The sequence below is a fragment of the Hyperoodon ampullatus genome, assembly GCF_949752795.1.
Source record: "Hyperoodon ampullatus genome assembly, chromosome: 1".
In the NCBI taxonomy this organism is placed as follows: Eukaryota; Metazoa; Chordata; class Mammalia; order Artiodactyla; family Ziphiidae; genus Hyperoodon; species Hyperoodon ampullatus.
This window is the reverse complement of record NC_136914.1, coordinates 220,218,333-220,235,437: the sequence shown is the minus strand read 5'-3', so window position 1 is coordinate 220,235,437 and position 17,105 is coordinate 220,218,333. Positions and strand designations below refer to the sequence as shown.

The 17,105-nt window shown below is 51.4% G+C and overlaps 1 protein-coding gene across 6 annotated transcripts in view; it reads right to left on the bottom strand.

The window, feature by feature from the left end:
- The window catches only part of TACC2 (transforming acidic coiled-coil containing protein 2), a gene marked incomplete at its 5' end in the record, with an annotated part of 174,509 nt that overhangs the window by 28,076 nt on the left and 129,328 nt on the right, over positions 1 to 17,105 (bottom strand). For 3 of the 6 annotated variants that reach the window (XM_079706374.1, XM_079706376.1, XM_079706378.1), the window contains 4 exons: positions 5,064 to 5,265; positions 6,393 to 6,453; positions 8,612 to 8,647; positions 10,293 to 11,604. In XM_079706374.1, coding sequence (XP_079562500.1) covers positions 5,064 to 5,265; positions 6,393 to 6,453; positions 8,612 to 8,647; positions 10,293 to 11,604 — 1,611 coding nt within the window. The remainder of the gene's footprint in view (positions 1 to 5,063; positions 5,266 to 6,392; positions 6,454 to 8,611; positions 8,648 to 10,292; positions 11,605 to 17,105) is intronic. The other 3 variants (XM_079706375.1, XM_079706377.1, XM_079706379.1) reach the window with 1 other exon arrangement.

The window sequence follows — 17,105 nt, the reverse complement described above, 5'->3', positions numbered from 1 at the left end:
TCATTCACCTGCCTTAAATTCTAAGCCTTAGAGGGTAGGCTTGGAAAGGGGAGCCACGTCCAATTTTAGCCCCATTTTTCAACTACGCCACACGCAGCAGGCAGGCCAAGAAGGGTAACGCCAGTGATACCAAATGGCTCAACATCTTTACAAATGAGAGAAGAGGCTGCTCGCTAAAGCATGTGCTGCTCCGAGCTGAAGAGGCCAGAAGTTTTGTTTTTTTGGCTGCACCGTGCGGCTTGCGGGATCTTAGTTCCCCGGCCAGGGATCGAACGCAGGCCCACTGCAGTGACAGCGAGGAGTTCTAACCACTGGACCGCCAGGGAATTCCCCGAAGTTATTTTTAATGGGTCCTGTCGTTCTGAAGGCAATGGGCCTGTGTTTCCATCTGACTCTCATGGCTGGAGCTTTGCTGGGGGACCAAAGGAGCCTGGGTAGAAGCCAGAAGGACGCAACTGAGTCCTGATTGTCAGTGACAGGATCAGGGAAGCCAACTCTCTGACTTCTCTAGGCCCATCGACTTATCCATAAATGGAGCTCAAAGTGCATACATATTGCAGGGTAAAATGATTTGAGGTAAGATGAAAAGCCCCACAACTGGTCACACAAAGGTAAGGGACTGTGACCAGGTCTGTTACTGCTCTTTGCTAATATTTCTGAAACTTTTAACATAAATGATGAGAGGAGACGAGCCTTTTGGAAGGGGACAAGGACACTGCTCCAACTTCCTTGGGTGGCCCTTCTACATGCCTGTAGTGTGACAACAATGGTGCCCACCACTGAAGACCAGGTTAGGCTCCTGAGAACGACACCCCTCCTCTATTGTATGCAAGAGGGGGTGCCGGTGCAGCTGTGTGTAAAGGGAAACAGGGAGACAGGGTGACCAGCAATGGCCATCCAGACCTTCGAATCTAAAGCAAATACTCCCTCAGGGTCTCCGACCAGAGCTAGGAGGTTTCGGAGGCTCTGTCGTCCAGTGGTTCCTAAACTTTCCATCTCTGGGGATCACATGAACTAGGTTTTCTCTCATGGCACCATGTTTCAAAAGATTGCTCCAGAAAAGGGCATTTGCTAAGCAAGCACTCAAAGAAAAATGTTTATAATTGCCAATCTGAGGTTTAAATCAATGAGAGATTATCAGTGTCACCACAGTGAGCTGACATGATTACAGCCCCCAAACATGCAGTTTTAAACTAGCTGGGCATCTTTCTAACTCAGCTCCACAGGTTTTTTGAAATATTAAGACAACTTGAATCTCTTGTGAACCCAGGTAGGGAAGCACCGATCAGCTCAACATCCTCATTCTACACTTAACGAAAGGAAGTCTGTATGACGCTCACGTAAAGAGCGTGGCGGAAAAGAAGCAGCCCTTCGAGTCAGGCAGACCTGGGTCTACGAGAATTAGCCCCTCAACACTCAGCAAATCTTTTTTTTTTTTTTTTTTTTTTTGCGGTACGCGGGCCTCTCACTGTTGTGGCCTCTCCCGTTGTGGAGCACAGGCTCCGGACGCGCAGGCTCAGCGGCCATGGCTCACGGGCCCAGCCGCTCCGCGGCACGTGGGATCTTCCCGGACTGGGGCACGAACCCGCGTCCCCTGCATCGGCAGGCAGACTCTCAACCACTGCGCCACCAGGGAAGCCCACTCAGCAAATCTTAACAGCTCAAAGCCTCTGCTCCCTCGCTCTTACGTGAGGAAGTGCAGGAATCCACCATCTAGAGCTGGGAGGGTGAAATGAAATCATGTATGTAAAGGCGCAGCAGGGCTACTCCACCAATGACAGCTCCTCCTTTTTGTTGCGGTACGCGGGCCTCTCACTGTTGTGGCCTCTCCCGTTGCGGAGCACAGGCTCCAGACGCGCAGGATCAGCAGCCATGGCTCACTGGCCCAGCTGCTCTGCGGCATGTGGGATCCTCCCGGACCGGGGCACGAACCCGTGTCCCCTGCATCGGCAGGCGGACTCTCAACCACTGCGCCACCAGGGAAGCCCGACAGCTCCTCCTTATTACTGTTACTTGGAGAATTCATATTGCAGTGAATACGTATCCAAATGGCAAATATTATTTCTAACCCAGCATTTCACTGTCCTGTGATTTATGACTTCGGTGTAAGAAAGTCTCAGTCGCAGCTGCAGCACTGGGCAGGCTCTTTCTGGGGAGAACATCTGCACCCCAACCAGGTTCGTGTCTAGTATGGCTGGACGTGACTCATTAACAGGACGACAATCCAAGAACAGGGCTCTGCATCCAGTTTCTGCATCCAGTTGCTGGAGGGAACCAGGTACATTAGAGAGGTGAATGCAGGCCACACCCCTTGAAACTGCAGCTGTTCTGAATTCACACAGACAATGGGTTTCCCATCGCCCACCAGCTATAACTATGGTCAGGACTTCCCACATCTTCACATTTTCTTTTTCTTTTTCATTCATTCATTCATTTATAGCTGCACTGGGTCTATGATGCTGCACGTGGGCTTTTCTCTAGTTGCGGCGAGCGGGGTCTACTCTTCGTTGCAGTGCGTGGGCTTCTCATTGCAGTGTCTTCTCGCGCTGCGGAGCACGGGCTCTAGGGGCACGGGCTTCAGTAGTTGTGGCACACGGGCTCAGGAGTTGTGGCTTGCAGGCTCTAGAGTGCAGGCTCAGGAGTTGTGGCTCACGGGCTTAGCTGCTCCGCGGCATGTGGGATCTTCCCGGACCAGGGCTTGAACCCGTGTCCCCTGCATCGGCAGGCGGATTCTTAACCATCGTGCCACCAGGGAAGCCCCACAGTCATTTTCTAAGGAGGCAGGTTTATTAGAGTTTTGTTCCAAACTTACAGATTTCCCTATTTGTGGAACTTTTGCAGAAAACAAACAATTCTCAAATATGCCACTAAGCTAAGTGAGTGGACTGCTTTAGTTCTAAGTTAAAGATGAAGAAACAGATGTTACCACTGAATGAGGCACCTATTAGCTTAAAAGGTATTATGAAAATGATGCATGTAGGGAATTCCCTGGCGGTCCAGTGGTTAGGACTCCCCGCTTTCACTGCCGTGGACCCGGGTTCAATCCCTGGTCAGGGAACTAAGATCCTGCAAGCCATGAGGTGCGGCCAAAAAAAAAAAGAAAAGCATGTATTTATTTGGTTCCTGATGGTACAACCACACACACACAGCCCAAAACACACACCTTTTGATTCCTATCTATCGTGGCAAGCTCAGGTTGGTTTCTATGACATTTAAAAGTTTCTTATTAAGCCTCAAGAGAGGTGTACCAGCAGGAAACCACAGGTGCTATCAAAATGGCCAGGTCCCTGCTAGTCCTCAGCCACCCCCTGCTGCTCTGGGCTGTCAACACGCCCTCCCCTCCTCCCCCACCGCCCCGTCTCCCTCACACAGGTGGTGACTGACGCAAAGATCAAACTGTGGACACTAAGCTGTCTACCTGCCTAGTCTTCTATTTTCTTTTCCTCACAAAGCTGCCTTTAGCCCTTACGGTGTTCATGGTGCTGTAAGGAAAACAAAGCTGGCTCAGATGGGGTTCCTATCTTTAAGAAACACACAACCTAGTAGGGAAGCAAGAGATGCACCCTCATCATCCTTACCACGTTACGTAACCTCAGAGCGAGTTCAGACCAAGCACTGATAGCAGACAGCAGAGGGGCCATGTCCAGGGAAAGGCCGGGAGGGGGCAGGACAAGCCTGGGAGACAGGGAAGCAGGGGGCATCCTGCAGCAGCCACTGCAGGGCAGCTGAGCAGGGGCGTCCCTGGGGGAAAGTGGTTCCATCTGGTACAGTCATGGCCCAGGGGTGTGTGCACAGAGGAAAAGGAGGACTGAAGAAAGCTGAGGCCAGGCCTGGGCCCCTGGGGTCAGGTTGGAGTGAGATGGTCACTCTTAAGCCTCCCAAACCCCTGGCCAGAGGGCCAACCAGACAACCAACCAAAGGCTCCATTATGCAGAAAATACAATGCCCGAAAGTCCAATTACACATAATTTGGATTGTCTTTTCATCATCAAACTATAGAAAGGCATTATAATAAGATAAGCATCCCAAATCCCCCCAAACCTTGAAACGGATCTCACTGGTACCATTGAGAGACCTCATGGGCACAAAGCAAGCCGCCAAGAAGCCTGATCATACAAGAACCTCCACAGGAAGCATTCCTAGTTACAATTAAAAGTTACCTCGGTTACAGCCGTGCCCTGCGCAGGTGGGGGCAGGAGGCCGTCTGATGGAAATCATGGTTTCTTCTTAGCAGCAAAGAAGCGGAGATAAGGTTTCCCTGTATGATTGTCCTCATATTGAATTCTACTCAGTTTTTAAAAATTGCTAGAAATCAAGATCTTGGAAAGGGAAACTTAGAACCATCACAACAGCCCACAGTGCTGGAATGACGGCCCAGTACTAGGCTCACAAGCCCCACATGGTGGTGGGTGGAGGAAAAGGCCCCAGGAGGACTAGGAATGCAGGGTACCATCACACCTGGAAATGGACTAATTCCTCGCAGGAAGGTTCTAGTTGCTGACTTAAGATACATGAATTTTTCAAGCCGAAGAATCAGGCAGAAAGCTGAAAGTGGTTATACGTAAGGGGAAGGAAGATACTAATGAGATAAGTGACTCGCCTGGGGCCTATTCAGAAGGACTCAGTCCTCTTGTTGGCAAGCCTTGGGGGAACCTCTGGTCTGGGGCTTGAGCAGGGCGTTGGTCACACTGCGGGACGTCCCGTGGGGCCGATGAACAGTGGGCTAAGAGACCCCACAGGCAGGTTAACGTACCCTGAGCATTTGACTCAAAATCCTCAAGGGATGTGAGCCACACAGCCAAGAAGGTGCAAAGCTCAGGTGAGCTCAGGACCCAGAGTTAGAGAGCTCTTTGCAGGCTCTCAGCAGGTGCCCCGGGGTCACCGTTCAGCTGGTTTCAAGCCTCAGGCTGTTTCAAAAGGCAGCCTGAGCTCGGGGTGCACCGGGAGATGGCAGCCAACAGCACGGTTACCTGGCTTAGAAGTTTCTTTCCTGGCCTTTTGCTCCCTAGGGGCAGTGGTCTCCAAGGCAGAGTGGCGGTCCAGCCGGCCACCGAGTTGCTTACCCTCCGTGGGTGAATTGAATTTGGTCTCGTTCACGAAGGTGGACAGGTCCGAGGGCTGTGGGTAGTCCTGTTTGTCAGCCTCCAGGTCCACCGTCATGCACGTCCACTTCTGGTTGGTGACCGCCAGCTTCTCCTCGTCGGTTGCGTGGACCACCGCGGAGATCACGGGCGGCGTTTCCGGCGTGGCCACGGGGGTGGGGTCCTACCAGGAGAAGGGAAGCTGTCTCTTCTCTCGTTCGGCCTCTGCGCCCACCCACAGGGGTCTGGGCCTCCCTCACCAGGACCGGTCCCTGTCAAATTCCTCTGCTCAAAATAGTCCCAAGGACACAAAGTCTTTCCTCTATGAATTTCTTTTTCTGATGGTTTGTTTCAGGGGGTGATGACCGTGGGTTTTAAAAGAATCAGGATTTTGTGTCTTGGTTATTTGAGATACTCCTGCTCATTCACTTTGAGAAAAATACGGAAACTTTTACTACTGGCACGTTTATGAAGGCAACTATAGTGTTACGCCCACACAGTGCTTCAGGCTTGTACATCAACATCATCAACATTGCCTGACAATCCTCACGCCTGACACGGGAGGTAGAGAAAGGGGGTCTCATCTCCATCTCCACAGAGGGTGTGCAGCTGAGCAGGGCAGGGTGGGAGCCCAGAAATGTTACAGCAGAGGTGGCATTGGACCCAAGATCCCTCTCGTGGGGTTGGGCGCCTCTCTGCAGCCTCGCCCTGCCCAGGATTGGCTGGCTAGGGCTTTGCTTGTTTTATGACCTTGAATGGCCTGGCACATACTTCAGGATACCCTTCTTGGTCTGTAAACAGGGTAGAAGAAATGGCGTATATTTGGTAGAGGAACTATAGGAAGAGGGAGACAGGGACTCGTATGAAGAAAGAGCCCAAGCCGCCCCTTCTGCAGGGGATGAAAGTCCTTTATCTCCCCATCCTGACCCTGGTTACATAATCCAGTGTTCCTGGCGTGTATTCATTTCTTTCTCACTATATATGCGTTTATCTCAACAGACTTCCGCAACTGGATATTCAAGTAAGTTTTCAGCAGATTAACTGGCCAAATGGACCAGCACGACTCCCACAGAATCCAACTGACATTTTTCCTGAATATCTGCCTATTCTTGGGACATACTCTGATGTTCCCCCAAGGAAAGGGATCAAAACAATGTCTTGCAAACACTGAGGGACCCTCCATGTAGGAGGCAAGGAGAGGCGCATGATGAGCAGAAAAGGAAACTCTATTGACTAATGGGGAATAAAAACACATCAGCCTTATCTTCCCGAGTGAGGGATACAATCACAAGTATCAAGGGAACATTATACCTGAGAAGGTGGATCAGAGAGAGGAGACCGTTTTGGCGACTTTTTCACCCTAAATGTGTCACTGGAAACAAAATGGAAAATGTAAACACAACAGACAGAGGCACAGAACATTCCAGAGCCGACTGAGGCCCAGAGCGTCTGACTGCTGAGCATCTGACCCAGACCACCCTCCAGTCTACACCACTCCAACACCAACCGAAAGACGTCCACACCGACAATCCATTCCGACTTTTTAACAGATATTATTATTGCCCCCGAGGGAGAGAGTCATCAAGCTGGAAATCTTTGAAAAGATGCCATTTTGGAGAGCTGACCCAGAAAATGAAGCTAAATTTACCCAGATGTTCTTATTTCAAAAAGCAGATTCTGGTGAGCAGATTAATATATCTGGATTCATCCAGGAATGTCTGAACCAACTAAGGTCGGGGAGGGGATGTCAGTTCGTGACACCGATGAACAGGATCCAGTTCATAGAAGACCAAGCCGACACAGCACTCAAACAACTGAAGGAGCCGTGCAGAAACAGGAAGGAAAGTTCTGGGTCTTCAGGGAGAACTGGCAGATTCCCTCCTACGTGCAAGAACTCTGAGCTTAATGGATTCCCGCACCTCTGAACTTCTGGGTGGGATTCTGACTAAAGGCAGGGCGAGGGGTGAGATCATTTTTTTTTTTAATTATGGTAGAATACACGTAACATAAAATTTACCATCTTCGACGCTTTTAAGTGTACAGTTCAGTAGTGTAAAGTGCATTCACATTGTTGTGCAACCAATCTCCAGAACTCTTTTTCGGAGATGAAACAATTTTTTTTTAAATGTCTTTTTTAAAGACATTTAAAAGTAACAACTTTTAAATGTAACAATGAGTAACAACTCTGGTCTCTCTTTTTTTCCCCCTCATATAAATAACTGGGGGCTGAGGGGGAGGGGAGGAGACGGGAGGAGGACCTAAGGCAAAGGAGACATCGGCTCAGACTCCAGAGGAGTCAGGAGGAAGGGACCTTTAGCACAGATGGCTCCATTAAGTCTACTGGCTGGTCAAGGGCTCATCTCCACTATCAGAATGGAGGCTTCTCCACCTGCAGATCGGCCCCTGCCCCCTGGTCTCAGGCCCCTCCGCGGTCTGGTCCTGCCCCCAGCAAGGCAAGGGCTTGTGCGGGGGTCCCCCGCTCTAAACGTTAACCGGGTGGATAGAACAAATTGGCACCAAGTTCCTCCTTGTGTTCCCTGGAATAAAACGCTCCAACAATGGCTTTCAGTCATGAAAGAAATACCATAAATGGTTATTTACAGCATTTATGACATTTGCCATGTGAACAGTGCAATCACAGCTTGAAGCATATATTTATCCATGCATATAAATATACAACTGTGTATTTTACAGTTGCTAAATGGCTCTAAAGTACCAAGGAAATCCCTTGGGCAGAAGAGAGCCTGAGAGACCCCACCCTATCCCGGGGCTGCTGGACGTCTGGGCCCAGGCCAGCTCCTCGTGGAATAATGGAGACGCAGAGGAAGTGCCTGTCCTTGGGCCCCCGGGAGCAGCCCACAAGATCTCTCCTGGCCAGGGAGGCAAAGCAGTACAGGCACAGCGGTGGTCTGCTCTGTTGCTCCGTCTCCCTCAACAAGGCGACCCCCAGATAGCATGCTGATACCCAGCCCGGTCCTGCTGACCCAGAGCAGCCTGGCGATGGCTCTCACGGCCGTGTGCTCCACTGAGCTGACCCTGCATTTCAGGGGGCTCCCATCAGTGTCAATTTGAAACAGCTCAAACATTTCTGCTTCACGTGTGGCCAGAACAAGCAGTAGCAGTTGCTGCCTGTGGTTGGACTGGGTGGTTATTTTAATGTGAAGCCACAATACTTTGAAAGCAATCGCCCAACTTAAAATGAAAGAATGGGATGAGAGTGAAAAAAAAAAATGTATGGGTTTCAGATGAAGACATCCAATAAGCAAGGGGAAAAAAACTTCCATTCCTGACAAGCAGACAGATGTTGGATAATCACGTTTTCACAGCCAAGCAGTTTCATTTATGCTAATCACTATGAAACAGATAAATAACCTGTTACTGGGAAGCCCCATGCCCCATCATTCCCAGGCCCGCCACAGAAATACGTAAGGAGCAGCCATGGAAAGGAAATAAAAAGCGCTTGGAAGCAAAAACAAAGGCAGAAAAAAGCACATTTGGTGTAAGAGGCGGATTCCATTTAATTTACTTACAACAGAGAACATACAGACATCACATCTTCAACCATCCTAAGACAAGAAGACAAAGAAAAAGAGAGACAGACAGAAGGAACTGACAAAAAAGATAAATCTGCAGACAACTGGTTATTAATGGGTTAGGATACAACAGCCATTCACTGTTTGCTTGGAAGTGTGGGCTACATCCCAGCTTTTTGGAGAGGGGTTGTCAGAGAACGCCTTCCTCTCTTGCTTCCAGTTACCCCATAAAATGTTGGTGGCTCAAAGAGCTTTGTCACCCCAGTGTAGGATTCCAAGCCATCTGCCCTACAGGTAAGACCCGGAGACGGGTTAGCTTCCCCAACCTCGGTTAGCTATCTCTGATGATAGAACAGAATAGAACCAAGCTATCTGCAGGGAAGGAGGAGGTAGTGGCTACAAACTGGCTCTCATCCCCAAAATGAGAGATTAGCTTTGTGATTTGGGCATTTCAGATTTCTCCGGTTTGAGGCTTAAAAACAAAGCTTCCAACAAAGATGCTATGGAATCTTTAAGGAGGGCCTGGTTTGGCAGCTGATCTAAGAAAAGTCCCATTTTTGGCCAGGACTGTTTCCTCTATCCAACACCAGACAGAGGTAAGGTGATCCAAGGCCAAAGCCTGCTTAGAGACCTTCTTCTCAGGAAGCCTCGGGTTCTTCTCAAATGTTAAATGCTTGGGGGAGCCCAGAACGAGAGGTAAACAGGTCACCCTATCTCGATTTGTGCCAGGCAGACTCGGAGGGGCCAGCAGCTATGGTCTGTTCTGCTGAGTTGCCGCCAGAAGCCCGGTCTCCTTGGCCTTGTTAAATTATTGACGATAGTACATGAGTGGAGAAAAGCTCCAAGCACCTAACCACCTACAACTTGGACCAAAGTCCTGAGGAGGGACTGGTAGCCATCCAAGTTGGAGCTGGGTCTTGGGATGAATTCCAGAGGCATGGACACGTAGTATTATGCACAATCTATTTGGCCAGTGTTTGGATAGCAGACCTGATTATTAATGGCCTCCTGGGGACCGTGGGGACTGCTTCTCCCTTTCAGGTTCCATTGACCTTTTCTGGACCTACAGGGCCTGTGGACGCTCGTCTATGAAGATGACTACACAGGGGTGAAGACAAACCGGCGTGCTTCTTACACATTAGCTGGGGTACAGGAAGGGGCCCAGACCAGACCTCTCTCTCTCTCTCTCTCTCTCTCTCTCTCTCTCTCTCTCTCTCTCGCAAGGGTTTCCCAAGCCTACTGTGTTTGCCTCCTGGGCTAATGTCTCCTTAATGGGCAGAAACAAACACTACAAATTTTAATCATATAAGGGCAGATCTCTTAGTTTTGAGGCCACTCCAAAAAGCAGTTCATATGTTAAACAGGGAGGCTGACCAGACCTCCACTGCGCTGCTCCCTTTCCATGGATCCCACACTCTCCCGGTCAGGTCTTCAGCTACAAGTAAAGCTTTAGACCACTGACTAATTGAGGCAAAAGATCAATGACTCTAGACCCAACGGGATATGTGGATGGGAAAAGCCACCACTGTGGGTGCAGAGAGGAATGAAAACAGGTATCCTGCCGCAAACATGGTGGCACTGCAGCAAATGGGGGATGGGTCATCCAGGCACGTGAGCAACAATCACAGCCAATGCCCAGCCCCGACTCCGATCTTACCACCTGCACCCCTGAACTTACGTCTTGAGGGGCGTCTTCTTCTTCTTGGCGGGCTTGTTCAGCCCATCCCCGTCCACTCCGTTGGCTTCGATGGCACTGGCTGGGATCTCAAAGGAGGCTGGGGATTTAGAAGGTGAGCTGGGGGTCTTAGAGCATGTCTTAAAGGGGTCAGTGGACTCATCACAGGCGTCCGGGTCAAAGTTGTATGACTGTTGGGGCAGTTTGGGAGACTCCTGCATTTTTGAGGTGGAAGAAAAAGGGTTAAAGTTGGGGTCATCCCACTTGTCAATATCAAAGGTGTAGGTACCTTTAGCGATAGGGATGTCACTGGGTTCAGCAGGGGATCTGGTAGGCGAGGCAGGAGTGTTGTCGAGTTTTTCGGGTGTTTTTTTCATCTTTGGCCTCCTTAGGGGCATTTTGGCAACCGGCTTTTTGCCTATCTTTTTGGTGGGAGGGGGGTTTTCCTGCTGGGTGTCCCAACTACCCTTGTCCTCAGAATAGTCAAACTCCAGCCTCACTGAGAGGCCTTTGGCTGGGGAGTCCTCTTGCCCCCCACTATCCAATGGGGACACCTCCACCACCTCTGGGGCCGTGGCAGGAGACAATGTTTTCCTTCCAGCGGGGGGTGAGTTCTGCGCTCTGCCACCCCCAGAAGCTGGGGATATGGCCCCTTCTGCACCCTCGGAGTCCAGAGGGCAGGCAGCCCTGGGCACAGCAGCAGGTTCTACGGGTGCCTCCTCTGATAAGGCTGGTCCAGAACCTTCCGTCTTGGCTGATTCCGTTCTTGTCTCGGCTATTCGATTCTCCTCGCTGGGGTCAGGGCTCTCTTCGGCTGGCTCTTGCTGTGTCTCTTTCACTGGGGGGGTTTCGGGGGGTTTCTTAGTGGTCTGTTTCTTTTTTAAGGAAGGTGGCCTCGGTTTCTTAGTTCGCTTAAGGGTACTGGAAGCACTGCTCGAACCCGTGCTATGTGCATCTGGGGCCGGGGCCACGGCCTCGGGACTGCCTGAGCAAGAAGCACCATCAAAGTCACTGGCTTGCAGGCTAAGCGAGCGGGATAACGTCGACTTAGAGATGGGGACAGAGTCCGTGGACTTCCTCCGCGAGCTCACCTTGCAATCCTGATTCTTAGAGTCTGAGGAGCGAGGCTCCAAGGTCTGAAAATTATCCACCAGCTCGATGTTGTCAAAGTCCAAGTTGTAAGTCCCGCTGCTGGCTATCGGCTTGTCTTCATCGAAGACGGAGGAGAAGGAGTGTGTCGGGGGACGGAAGGGACTTCCTTCCACCGAGCTGCTGCGGGGGCCATCGGGGACACAGACAGGCTCAGAGCCACATCCTGAGGAAACGGAGACACAGCCGTCACTGAAGGACACAGGACACTTCGGACAGTCTCTCATCTCATGCCAGACTACAGCCCTCTAATACCAGAGCCCCAGGCCAACCCACCCACCAGTGGACAGGCACGCTGCTTGGGTACAAGTCCTGCTCTCACCCATTGGCTCCAGGGTCTGGACAAGCTGACCCTCAGCTCTCGCATCTGTCAAGTGGGAGCAGTAAGGGCTGTTTAAGGAATAGCTCAAATCATTGTCATTCAAAACACGTTTACCAAGTGCCTGATCAAACAAAGCACCTGTTCTGGGCGTTGGGTATTCAACAATGAATGAAATCTTTGCCCTCCTGGAAGTTATATTCTTTAGGGAGAAGACAGTCAAGAAACAATAAACAAGTAAAACGTATGGACTGTCGGACGGTGACGAGTGCTATGGAGAAAAAGAAAGCCAGGGGAGGGGTGTTGCAATTTTAAAAGAAGGCAGCTGGGCAAAGCCCTCCAAGGAGGAAACACTGAAGCCAAGATCAGAAACGAGGTAAAGGCGTGAACCAGGGGGATACCTGTGGGGGGAAGCATCCTAGGCAAAGGGAACAGCAAGTGCAAAGGCCCTGGGGTAGGTGTACACCTGGTGTGTTGCAGAAATATCAGACGCCAGTGTGGCTAAAGTAAAGGTGAGGAGCAGGAAAGGAAGACAGAGAAATAATGCAAGTAAAGCACAGTGAGCCTCTGGTAAATACTAGTTGCTATCATCATCCAGCCTGCTCTTGACTAGTCTGAGCCTTTATCTGGAGGCCCCCGGGCAACTGCAGCAGGACTGAGCTCACGCCGTCTGCCACCTGTCCTGACTCCAGGGATCCCCGTGATCTCTCCCTCCAACCCTACCTGCCATGCTCCTCTTCTTGGCTTCCCTCTCATCCATTCTCTCTCCATTTTTCTAGAGCTTCTTCCCCATTTCTCCTCCCCCCTCAGCCACTGCCAGCCAAGGAGGCTGATCCTTATTTTATTCTTTTAATTTTTTTTTGCGGTACATGGGCCTCTCACTGTTGTGGCCTCTCCCGTTGCGGAGCACAGGCTCCGGACACGCAGGCTCAGCGGCCATGGCTCACGGGCCCAGCTGCTCCACGGCATGTGGGATCTTCCCGGACCGGGGCACGAACCCGTGTCCCCTGCATCGGCAGGCGGACTCTCAACCACTGCGCCACCAGGGAAGCCCTGATCCTTATTTTAAAACATGCTGCGGATGCTCCAGATGCTGGCCAAGAGATATTCCATCATCTCATGACCCCACTGCTCCGTGGGGATGCGGCCAGCCTGGCCTTGGCTTGGCTACTCTGGGCTCTGCCTGCACCAGGTGGCGCCTTGCATGCATTTCTGGCTTCACAGCTGTCCTGGGCAGTCAAGATGCCAGAAAACGATTGGCCAGAAAACTGAAAACGTGTCCCTAGACAAAGGGGAGAAAATGTTGCAAAGTGGTCTGCAGAAGAAGGAATTCAAGAGCTGGCACAGGGACTTCCCCGGCAGTCCAGTGGTTAAGACTCCGGGCTTCCAACGTAGGGGGCGTAGTTTCGATCCCTGGTCGGCGAACTAAAATCCCGTATGCTGTGTGGAGCGGCCAAAAAAAGAGGAAAAAAAAAAAAAAAAAAAGAGCTGGCACATATATGACTTGGGACGGCATTCCACTGTCAGGAGTTATATCCTGCAGTACCCACCCCACCCCTTGCCGTGGGTTGCCAGATAAAATATAGGATGTTCAGTTAAATTTGCATTTAGGATAAAAGAATACATTTTTTAGTATAAATATGTCCCAAGTCCCAGTCACTCACTGTTTATCTGCAATTCTAATTTAATTGGACGCTCTGTATTTTTGTTTGCTAAATCTGGCAGCCGTAATCCCTCATTCCAACAAACCAACACGGTTTGAGAAATGCTTACTTATACCCAAACTGGCTTCCTACTGTAGATTTTTCTCAGAGCAGTTCATGCTCACGGCAGCACACCCCGAGGTGGTGAGCACTTAGCAGAGAACCGCAGGAGGTGAAGACAACACGAGGAAACTGCCAGCCTCCTGAGTCCAGGAACTGGTCTGATTTATCTTCGTTTTCCCTGGACTTGCCACACTTTCTCTTGCCGGCTCAATAAATGCCTCTGGCATTGAGATCACTTTCTGGAAGCAGGTCGATTCGCCAGCCATGGTTTCAAACCTTCCCTTCTCTTCTGCATCCAAAGCCACCCCAGGCCCTACTTGGAGCAGACGTCCTAGAAAATGGAGCACTTGCCTGAAGCCTCTCAACCTTTTTCGTCAAAAGATTCCTCCGTGTCTGGAAAACACTCCTGCTTCATTCTCATCTCAAAAGATGTCCCCTCCCTTCTTCTTTCTACAACCGTCTCCCTCCCTATTTCCTCCAGAGACTGGCACCCTCCGGCACCGCATCCTCGCATCAGCAGTTGCCTCCCCTTCCTGTCCTGGACACACAGTACAGAGGGCACCGAAGGACCAGGGGACTCAGAGGACCAGGTGTTTCAAGTGGGCCTTGCAGGAGAGAGAAAGGGCCTCAGCCCAGCCCATCATTTCCAAAGCAAGGCCCACAACTGCTGACCTGCTTTCTCTCAGGCTGCTACGCGTACCCCAGCAGCCTGAAGAAGGAAGCCTTTCGAGGCCCTTCAGGTGTCAGGAGTTCTCCCCAGACCGTGCAACAGTCAGCAGACATTCAGCTTAACCATCTGCTAACTGATTTCCCCAGAAGAAAAGCTTTCTGACTGCTTAATGTGGCTTTCCTCTTTAGAACTGACATACCCTAATTAAATCATCATGGACCAGGAAATCGAGTCTTGACACAGGGTTTCTTAGCCTCGGCACTGTGGCCATCTCAGGATGGTTAGTACTTTGTCGCAGGGGGCCCATCCTGTTCATTGTAGGATGTCTAGCAGAATCCTTGGCTTCTGCCCACTAGATACCATTAGCATGCCCCCACCCCAAGCTGTGACAACAAAAATGTGTCTAGAAATTACCAAATGTTCCCTGGGGGGCGCAATAATCCCTGGTTGAGAACCACTGTTTTATTGTCTGTTGACCAGAGCAGGGCTGGGAGGGCCCTTCGATGCTCTTCAGAGAAAACTTTAGACAAGAGAAATGGGTCACTGCCACGTGCAGGCCTTGATTTTCCAAAGCAAGTGTGGTCCCACTGGATTCCCGGTCCCCCCCACTGGATTTCTAAATGTCCATACATCACATCTGCATGAAGACAATTTATTCATTCATTCCTATACGTCAAACAACCTGGGTGCCTCCTATACGTCAACCACTGTGGGGCATGCTGTGGACACAGAGGTAAGGAAGGATCCATCCACGTGCACACGTCCTCTGCCTGCTGCATCCCAACAGCGCAGACCTGGGCAACGCTTGCCCTGGAGACCAACGCCTTGTCCTAGCTCCAGGTTCTGGCTCAGTCTGAGGACAAAATCAGCATCTCTGGTTCATGACACCCAAAGGATTCCTAGGTGGTGCCCGACATATCAGTCAGCTCTGGCCACCCGAACAAAGTCCACAGACCAAAGGGCTTAAACAACACAGCTCTGGAGGCTGGAAGTCCAAGGTCAAGGGGTCCACAGGTTTGGTTTCTCCTTGGCTTGCTGATGGCCATCTTCTCCCTGTGTCCTCACACGGCCTTTGCTCTGTGTGAGCTCAGCCCTAACGTCTCCTCCTCTTCTTCCAGGGACGCCAGCCCTGACAGATGAGTGCCTTACGACCTCATTTAAACTTCGTCACCTCCTTAAAGGTCCTATCTTCAAATACAGTCACATTGGGGGGTCAGGGCTTCAACATATGAACTTGAGGGCACACAGTGCAGTCCCTAACTGTGCTAGGCAATACAATCCCCGAGCTAAGGAAAAAAGAAATGTGTTTGGAAACAAGAGGGAATTCCAAGGAAAGGGAGAAAGCCAACAAGGGGCAACCGATGTCACCCAACTCTCACACGACTGTCTTCAAAGGCCACAGCCCTTAGCCTTGCTGTTTCTAACTGGAGCACGTACTGCCGGCCGCATTGTGCTTCTCCCTCCGCCTCCCCCCACCCCACCCCCAGCCAGCTCACCCTGGGCAGGAACCCACAGGCCCAGAGGCCTAAAGGTGCCAACACAAGGCACCCCTGCACTCAGACGCATAGCTTCATCCAGTATAGCAAGCGTAAATGGTCTTGTACACGGGGAACCTAGCTCTACATCCTTCCAAGTATGTGAATAATAATCGATTGCAATCGATTATGTTTATTCTGGAAAAGGCCTCCGTTTTCAGTAGGCTAATGAGAGATAAATGGAGCCTTACTCAGTCCTCACGTGGCATTTTGCCGGCAGTTGTGGGCAGCTCGGAGCAAGTCCATGATGAATCCAACGTTTCTCAAACTTGCCTATCGTAGGACACGCCTGAGATGCTCACTGAAAGCCCTGACTTCGGGCTCCTCCCTCGCGAAGCAGTTCAGCAGGGCTGGGATCAGGGCTCGGAACGCCCATTTTCACAGGTGCCACAAGTGGCTCCCAGAGCAGGAAAGTCGGGCCCGGGCTAGCTCATGTCACCTGCTTCCTATCAGGACACGGTCTCGTTCTTCACATCTCCAGGGGCAATGTTTTCACATGTGGCCACAGATATGGCTTGGAGGATCAGCCTGGATGGCTTGGACTGATCTTTGAGGTGAGTTCTGATTGCTTATGGGGACTCAGCGGTGTGAGACGTCAGGGCGGGTGGAAGTGACAGGCAGATGCGGTCCCTGGGTGTCCACTCTCTGATGTGGTCACTAAACCCAGAACGGACCAGCAAGAGAGGCAGGCAGCCCATGCAAAACCGGCTTCTCTCCCAGACCCGGCAGGCTTCCGGACTCTCACGCAGACCCTGCTGGGTCCCGAGGACCTCCACACCTGGCAGGTCTGTGCCCGCTGCTTCCTGGACATCTGCCCTGCTTTCCCACGTCTATGCTCTCAAACCTGCCTTCAGTTCCCAAAGGCTGAGGAGGAGCAGCCCTGCTCGAGGCTCTGTGGGTCACGACAGCTATCGAACCGGGTGACTCTGTTTACAGATGGAGAAATTCTCTGTGAAAACAGGTTGGATCCACCTGAGCTGGACGTTGAGTGCAGTCAAGATCCTCCAGCAAGGTCATTAAGGGCAGAAAATGTGAGTCCAGAGGCTCAGGGCCCTGCCAGGTCCTTGGTGTGCCCACCCAAGGTGCCCAGGGCCACCCCTGGCAGGTTATTCAACTCCTCTGAGCCTCAGCCATAAATGAGGCATTCTTGTGAGGATGAAACAGGAGGAGCACGTAAGCACCTAGTCCCGGGTACAGCAGTGCCAGGAAACAGTAGCCGTGGGCCCCAACTCCTACACACACCACCGTGACCCCACTCCCTGTGCCCCTGCCCCAGGACGGGAAGGGCCCTCGCCTGGCCGGGCTCTCAGATGCTTCGCCTGATACCAGGAGGCTTCCTGTCTCTCTGCGGGGGGAACCCTGCACTGCAACCTCAGA